The sequence below is a fragment of the Medicago sativa genome, chromosome 1 (genome assembly GCF_051527215.1).
Source record: "Medicago sativa cultivar Bolivia chromosome 1, Bolivia_mono, whole genome shotgun sequence".
In the NCBI taxonomy this organism is placed as follows: Eukaryota; Viridiplantae; Streptophyta; class Magnoliopsida; order Fabales; family Fabaceae; genus Medicago; species Medicago sativa.
The window spans coordinates 31807771-31816504 of NC_140749.1; the positions used below are offsets into that span (position 1 = coordinate 31807771).

The 8734-nt window shown below is 33.3% G+C and overlaps 1 protein-coding gene across 2 annotated transcripts; it reads right to left on the minus strand.

Moving 5' to 3' along the window:
* Positions 1 to 250: 250 nt before the first annotated feature.
* HCAR (coenzyme F420 hydrogenase family / dehydrogenase, beta subunit family) lies at positions 251 to 8178 on the minus strand. 2 transcript variants are annotated; one of them, XM_085715857.1, is made up of 18 exons: positions 8055 to 8178; positions 7575 to 7744; positions 6243 to 6354; positions 5055 to 5139; positions 4860 to 4901; positions 4692 to 4770; positions 3488 to 3539; positions 3327 to 3389; positions 3135 to 3232; positions 2215 to 2250; positions 2071 to 2132; positions 1927 to 1954; positions 1664 to 1743; positions 1449 to 1518; positions 1314 to 1371; positions 901 to 965; positions 695 to 789; positions 251 to 608 (listed from the first exon to the last, which is right to left on the minus strand). In XM_085715857.1, exons 1-18 carry the CDS (start codon positions 8116 to 8118, stop codon positions 518 to 520), a joined length of 1350 nt encoding a protein of 449 aa, XP_085571983.1. In that variant the 5' UTR covers positions 8119 to 8178; the 3' UTR covers positions 251 to 517. The 2 variants fall into 2 exon arrangements, with proteins under 2 accessions (XP_085571983.1, XP_085571979.1); XM_085715853.1 differs by having other exon boundaries at positions 7575 to 7747.
* Positions 8179 to 8734: the final 556 nt, after the last annotated feature.

Consider the following 8734-nt stretch of genomic DNA (forward strand, 5'->3'; position numbering starts at 1 on the left):
ACAACATCATTCAACTACCATCTGATCATTGTACACATTTACCGTATTTTAAATGTATTTTATAATATGTCATAATTTTGTATCCATGATTTTGGACTATCTTTCTTAAATTTCCTTCATATAGAATTTCGACATGTGGCATTCGCTTAAATAGTATTTCGACACAGGAACATAGTATCAAACTATACGTGATTATGATGAAACACCAGAATATATTTAGTCCTCTACAATGTTGAAGTTTAACAAAATGTATATAATGGTTTATAGTCATTGTTGATTTTTATTTCTCCTGTATTGTGTACCATGAAAAAAGTTCATACAAACTATATAGGCCTAAAGATTATTACTGATAGTTTACATTTACACTATTAGTCCAGCTAGAAACAAAGTTTTGACTTGATGATTATTCACAGTGAGTGCAATACAAAATGAAAATAAAGACACAATGCATATTTTGCAGGCACACCTATGCCACTGATTGGAGCATGTAATCCATTAGCATATGAATCCATTAGAATCACTTCTCTGAGAGCATCTTTTCAATTTCACCATTTTTGTTGTACATTTCCACAATTTTCTTAGCATATGAAGGCATGTGCCTATCAGCCCTGCAACAATTTATGTTTCAACAATATAAACAAATCACACTGTTGCAACAAAGTGAAGATGGCCATAAATAAATCATCTTGCATACCTTTCCTTTCCCCATATCCGGTTTACATATAAATAGTTCCGAATGGTATGATAATCAAGCGAGTATCGTGCAAATTCAATGCCCTTTGGACCAACCTGAACATAGAAAACAGAGCCAAGAAACAAAAAAATCCACTATGTTAAGCATATAAATGTTGTATACATTTATCAAATTATCAATGGAAAAATTGTTTAAGAGGCATTTACCAAATTTAGTAAAAATGCAATCAGGTTTCCAACAAATTTTGGGGCAGGCTGAGGAGGACCTCTTCCTGATTAAATCAGACATTCCAAGGAAAAATAATCAAATATCTATCGTTAATCAAAACAAGTAGAGAAAAGATACTTAAGGTAAAAACCATGGTAAGTTAACTTCACATTCTCCCATGGAGAGATAAATCCATTTCATCAAAAAGAAAATATCATAAATAAAGCATGTGAACATGAGGTCAAAATTAGTGTTCACAAATAGTGGTCATAGCATAGAAGCGTTTGAATAAACCGCAATTGACAACACTGGTCCAGATTCAAGTACTAAATGTAGGATAAATGTCGAGGACAAAAAAAGTAACAGAAACTTCTATAAAATAAATACATTACAAAATGAATTCCAAGCATACCAAATTTAGCTTTATCATCAGCCTTAACAGTCTCCATGACAAATGGTCGCCTATCCCCCTGAATAATACAGCGAAAAGTTATATCTGTTTTTTCGAGAGAGAGGATTCTTCAAACAAACAAAGCTGATAACTTACTGAATTAACTGTTGGAGTAATCTCTAGTAAGTTCTTTACAAGACTCATCATCTCTCTTCCACGTTCATTCCTGTCGTTTCAAGAACAAAATATGCAGAATCAACTTCTAGTAAAACCATATTCCTTCAAGAAACATTTATGTACGACAATTCAAGAAAAATATAGACCCATATAAAGTGCAAAAAGAGACTTAGGCATCTTAAAAGTAGCTTTACCTGACAGTAATATATTGTGGATGTTGTGTCATGCTGATTCCGGAATATTTTGGCACGCCCATATATCCAACGACCAAGTCCTGAAAATATCACACCATCTAATTAAGTGATAGTTTTTTATAATGAAAAAACTGATGGTGAAGAAATTAGAATGGAACAATGTGTGTATAATTGAACACGTAGATGTAAAAAACTCGGTCGTCCTAAGTTCAGGTGAAATAAAATGCATGCTAAAATGACAAATTGAAAAGAGAACGACTTACTGCTAAACCATTTGTATAGTCAAAACAGCTGTAAAAGAGAGAGAGAGATTCTGACCAATTAGTGCAACATAAAATGACAGACCATTTAAGAAATCAAAATGAAACCAAACTCGTGACTCTAAACTCAGTAAAAGAACAAATAACCTGTAGCAAGATGGAGCAATAACATCAACCAAATCATTTGCTGGGAGACAGAAATAAGGAACCTGCTCAAGTTAAAATTTAAAACTAAATGAATATTTTTGTTTGTTAATCCGTGGAATAGTAAAATAAAGGGTCTTCTTTTACCTCTTCAATACGACCGTCCAAATGCTTCAAGTGAACCTGCCAGGAAGTTTAAACAGAAACTGAGTAAGGCAATATATAACCTTGGTAATAAAGCAAGAGACAGTGTTATTGATTGCGAATGGTGGACCATGGAGGAAACCCAAAAATCTGCAGTTTTAAGCCATCATGTAACGCCATGGCGCAGACAACCTTCACAAATAGACCATGGAGGTTGTAGAAAAGTCTGAGGACAGTTGGCAAGAGGCTATAGTAAACAATTATTTTAAATAAATCAGTTGGTATAATGAATTGTCCAATTTATATTACATTGCCTGACCAATACATTGTAGTAGTACTAAGGACAGAAACTTTTCATCAAAGGTTTTTCCTCTTCGCAAAATGTTATTTTACAAGAGTTCTTGCTCCATTCGAACAATGCAATTTTCTAAATGACTCATTTCTACCCTTATTTCTCCACATTTAACCAATTGAATCTACTCTAACTAACTGCCCCAACTGATCCTAACTACTACGAGCTCCCTTTTTTCTATTGAGAAAATACCCATCTCATCTTCTTAATACATCAAGCTGTCCACGCCCTAGGGCCATGTTACACCAAGCTGTCTACGCCCTAGGGCCATGTTTGGATAAACAGCTAAACTAAGTGCTTATAGTATAAGGGATTATCACATAAGCGCTATGTATAAACTATTTTTATCAGAAAAGATAAAATAAAGTCACACTTTTCATATAAGCCATAAACAATTTCCGTAAGCTATCTCAGGAAGCTAATGGAAATAAGTAGAAAACAACTTATGGACATGTAATAAGTTGTTTTCATACGCTCTTCTAAACAGTCTAACAAGTGTTTATGCCAATTAAAAACTCAAATAAACTAATTCAAACAGGTCCTTATAAAACATGAGTTTTCAGCAGAGAACCTTGTAATCTTGCATAAACTCATAATGGAGAACTGTTTCAGGGGAATCGCTCGCAGCATTTAGAAACTTATCCAGTCCTTCCCTGGTTCCATTGTCCACTGTCGAATAAGGAACATAGAAATTTTGAATTTGTCCAACATAATCAAAACATTGCAACAAAAATGATGAATAGCAAACACAAGACCTGCATACCACAATTTGTGCCTAAAACATAGAGCTTATCCAAATTCAAGTGGTGCTCCACAGATCTTAATGCTGCAATTGAAGAAATTATTCTGCATTACAATATAACCAGTCACAATGGAGAAAGGGAAACGAAACTAGAAAAGAATAAACCTTTACAGTAGTGGTACCTTGGACCTGGCAACCTACACCACAGAAAAGAAGACGCTTGACACCTGCAGCCTGTCAATGATGAAATTCAAAGTCATACAATGAATATAAAAAGGCTTGTTTGAACAATATCTGAAATAGAAAATGGAAGATACACAGTTAGTGTAAACCAGTTTTACACTTACATTTAATGAGAATCAAGTATTTTGTAGTTATTATAAAATGCAGTTACTGAATGAGCTTTTTTGGTAATATATTAAGTTCTAACTGGATATCAGTGTATAATAACTCAATCATTGGTAATTGACAGGTTGTCTTCTCTTCCAGTTTTATTTTTTGGTTCAGAGAATCTCTTACGGTTGCATATTGTAAGAATTCAAGTATTTGACCTTGTTGGACTCACTACAAGTTATAGTTGATACCAACAATTCGTTTACCGATCTTTCTCCTTTAAGAGTCAGAGAAATAACATAAACTGTAAGAAAATATCCAGTTCAAAACAATGAACAACTTTTTTTTTTGAAGGACCAGATGCTCTTAGGCAATGTCGAAAAATGTGATCATTGTACTGTCGTAACTCGGACTGAAGGCAAAAACAACTGAATTACTTAGAGAACATTAGCATCGCCTGAAAACATTCTTTGTGATGTTTTGTTAGGATGCTGGCAATGGGGGATCTTCCAAAACTAGGGAAACCAGATTGTTCGCCCGTAGATTTTATTGATTCAATGGAAAAGATACATAAACGAGCTATTATCTCCTACGCTAGTCGCTAGAGCATTCTCAAGTTCACAATTTTCAAAATATGCTTCCTATTATCTCTAAGGGAAGGTTAGTCTCATTTGTAAGTCATAGAACGAGAGTACAGTTTATTAAAACAGAAAAACTAATTTATCTAACTGCTAACTAACAAATAACAAACATAAGTAACTATTATCTCTCTTTTTTCCTATAGTATACATAAGTAATTCTATCTTTTGTTGAGTGTTCTTCTAGGTGCCTATCATGTTTCACATTATACCAATTCACTACAACACCCTAGAAAGAACCGCCGAGTGGATTGTAACCTTCATCCATTTGAACGAAACGTCTTATAAAATATCTTTCCTGAATGAATAGATAAATTTATTTGCAGAAAGAATTTAACTCTACATGAAATTGCAAGATGTAAACACTAAACAGTACTTATATGACACATTCTCTAACAAAAAGGGATTCACAAACCTCAACAAGTGCAAGGGTATTAAGGTTAGGAGATAATGTTGGCTTGACGCCTTTAGCAGCCATCACTTCTTCTGGTGTCCTGAAGAAATGAAGTATTTTAATAAGTTAAACTATATAGCGAAAGATAATTAACAGATTCGTTTAAAAATGTAATAACAAGAAGCCAACCTTGCTAAAACAGGTCTGGGAGCAAATCTGTCGTCAGGATCACTGTGATATATAAAGTTGGATCAATGTTATTTACACAGAAAATAAGTCAGATTATAAGATCAATGTTATTTACACGGAAAAAAAGTCAGATTATAGAATGAAAAACATTAGAAACATGGACTCCAATCAAAACATGTAGATAAATTACGATACCTTTGTACACAAATGACAGCTTCAACCATGCCTGATTTAAGCATTTCAATTGCAATGGTTGTTACTATACCAGTCCATTGAGCTCCTATGAAAAGAACGAATTTTACAAGCAAAACTGTTCATCAGAACTTTGATAACATGACTATGCCCATCATAGACATAAATTGATGAATAATTTAATCAACAAATTAGTTGCAACATTTCCAAACACAGTCTCATCGTAAAAGTCAAGTACATCTTAAATTACAATTAAAGCTTAACTACTAGAATAGGAACTTGTGAAACTGTTAAGGAGAACTTATAGAAACAGTTTACAAAGTGTCCATAAGTTTTTAGCAGCTTATTTCCATAAGCTCTCCATGATAGCATATGAAAAAAACTTAAAGGTTATATGAAATCAGCTTGACTTTATTTTATCTTTTGTTATAGAAATAGCTTATACATAACTTATATGATAAGCCCTTAATTAAGCTGTTTATCCAACAAGGCATTAGGCATTGACATTGAAACCTTACTCCAAGGCCCATCATTTTTTTCACTCACTCTCGTCCTCATAAAATTATTGTAAAGGACTGTCAAATCAAGCAATGGTAGCATTTACGGTACCATGTAAAAGCATCCAATTTATAAGGTAATCCATGAAGTTGATAAACCGAAACTGAAATCGGTTTCAAACTAAATACTAAAGGACACATAAATATTTATATCAATGAAATATTTCAGTGGATCTTAATTTCTATGATTTAGGAGGCCATCAAAGTATGATAGGACCAGACTGGTATTACTACAGAAAATGCGGAACAATTTCCTGGATTATAGAATAGTGGCAGACCTTTGAGGGTTTTCCTGCCCCCCAATGCCAAACGGCACGTATTCTTTCAAATGACAAGTTAATCTCTTCCCTATTTATAGGCAGCCTAACTATTCCATTATCTAATTACCACAAAGGGGTTACCTACCAATGTCACATACCAGAGAAACCATTGAAAAAATGCTTCTTAAAATGTAAAGAATGGCCAAGAGGTCCACCAAAAAACCAAGAAAGAATAATTTAAAATGCTTAGTTTGAACTCTAAAACTTAAGCGCAATAAATACACTGCACTCAAAGATTCTCGAATTTGATATAGTTTCATACTCATTAGAACGGGGAAGCATAAGAGTTAAACAATTTTAAAGTCAGAATATACCTTCAACAGGGTTAAGTTTCCGAGCATACAGAAGTTCCTCATAGACCCCTAAGTAGGTCTCATCTAAGGTATCAGTTTTTCTTCCTCTACCATGAACAACAGGTTCCAATTTCTGAAACAGAAAAAGAATGATAAAGAGTCCAATCAATTTTGGTCTGTGTAAACTGTCATTTTCTGGATGTAGTTATATCAGTTATGAAAATTCTCATGATTAATGCTTATAAGAATATTAAGCGATGGTTGAATTAGGCATAATGGAAATGAAGTTCAATTTAATGCTGAAATCATAAAAAAAAAAAAAAAAAAAAAAAAATAACTGCTGCATATTGAAATTTCAATTTGGTATAATTCTTTATCAGCTTTGAGCAACAAAATGTACATACGTAGTCATGATAAGTAATCATTCAATAGAAGTGAACCATTTTTTTGTCGCAAAAAGTAAATTTGGCTCATATGCCAGATTCTTCTACACTAGAATGGCTACTTATTGATTATTTCCACTAGGTGCAGACTAATTGATGCGATAATGTGGCTAAGCAACACAGCTTTGTTCCCAAAAATCATCACCTTGTTAGTAACTTTGTGAAATAAGCGAACATAAAACTTTAGTCGGAGAAGAAAAGGGTTCCTTTCCTTCAAGCAGGAGCTGTTGTGCTCTATTATGTATGTCCTTTTCTCTTTCAGTTTCAAGTCCTACTATGTTTTTACCCTTGGCCTAACTCATCCTTACAACACCGGCCTCTAAGATGAGGAGTGTCTCTCGTTTTAATTTTTCAGGAGTTATCTCTTTTCAATGCGAGACTCGGGTTTTTTTCAATATACCCTTCATTTCATTCCCATTACTATTGGACTTAATGCGTGGATAACTTTTTTTTTTTTTTGAAGTAACTAAACTAGCCCACCCAAATTGGCACCGAAGATAATCGAACCTAAGACCTTAAGGAGGAGCATACTCCAAGGTCTCACGTTAACACCACCAGACCAACCCAAGTAACCCAAATGAATAGCTCTGCTACCGTATTATTTTTTTATAATTCAGCATTACAAAATCAACTTAATCCCTACATCTTTTGGTGGTGTCCGGGGTTCGAACCCCAGACCTTGCATATATTATGCATTGTCCTTACCAACTGAGCTAAGCACACAGACTTAATCCCTACATCTGACATAACGCTAACAATTACAAACAATATTAAAAAGTCCATTCATATCACATAATGATTTCAAAAACAAAAAACAGAATTTTTTAATAAAGTTGTTGATGAGTAAAGTTTACATGACATGGATAAGCATCACTCATCACTCATAAAATAAAGGGATAAAAAGAGTTACTTCAATTTTAGACATTCCATCTCCCAAGAAAGCACAAGCATTCTTAACATGAGCAATATAATATGTATCACACAATCCACACCGACTGCATTGATCTTTAGCAGGGTAGGTTCCACCTGGTGGGATAGGCTTTGACCTTTTTCTCCAGTCCTGTTTTGAAATGGAGGATTCTGCTACCAAAACAAGAAGAAGGATCAGACTGATATGAGAAAAGAGAAGTGAAGGAAGGTTGCATGCAGACTATGCAACACGGACACTCATCAAATTAGGCATGTCCTGGACACGGATACGACGCCCACACATATAATTACATTGAATTATATTATTTTATCACATTATTATCGGTGTCGGCGCATATAATTACATTGAATTATATTATTTTATCACATTATTATCGGTGTCGGCGCGTTAGTGTCCGGTGTCCGTAACAGTGGTTCATAGCATGTAAAGAAAAAGAAGAGGTGGTAGGTAGTAATTTACCTTGTGATGAAGAAGAAGAAGCACGAATGGATAGAGAAAGGGGTACCGAAGAGAAAGAAGACATTGCTTAGCACACTAAGCTCAGTTCAGCTGAGCGAACACCGATGATGATGTGGCTTTTTCTGTTCCACACAATTCACAACATAGTAATAAAGAAGATGATTTTTGTTTTCTCACGTTAGCTCTTCTGTTTTTGCAAAAAAACAAAAAAAAAAAAACCATTATAATTTGATTTAAATTTTGGTTGAGAGGTATATATAGGTATAAAAAATTGTTTAGAAATCAATTTTTATGAATAATTTGTCTTTGATAGAATTTTTTTTTCAAGGATCTTTGATAAAATTATTAGTTATTTTCAAGGATCTTTTGATAGAAATTATTAGTTGAAAATCGACGAAAAATCAATCTCCTCTTTTAATTTAACAAAATTTTATGTTCACACAACATAGATAACTTCTATATTTACTAAAAAAAAAAAAAACCTTCTATTTTTATTAATTATAAAACTAACTATTCATCGATCTCCATTCAAGTATCAAAGTTTGACGTGTATTATTCACGTAATTTATTTTGATCATATCATTATAAAAAAAAAATGTCACTTTCTTTGTCTCAAAATAATTGTTATAAATTTTTATCATACATAATAATATACAATTTCGATATATTGGAAATATTTT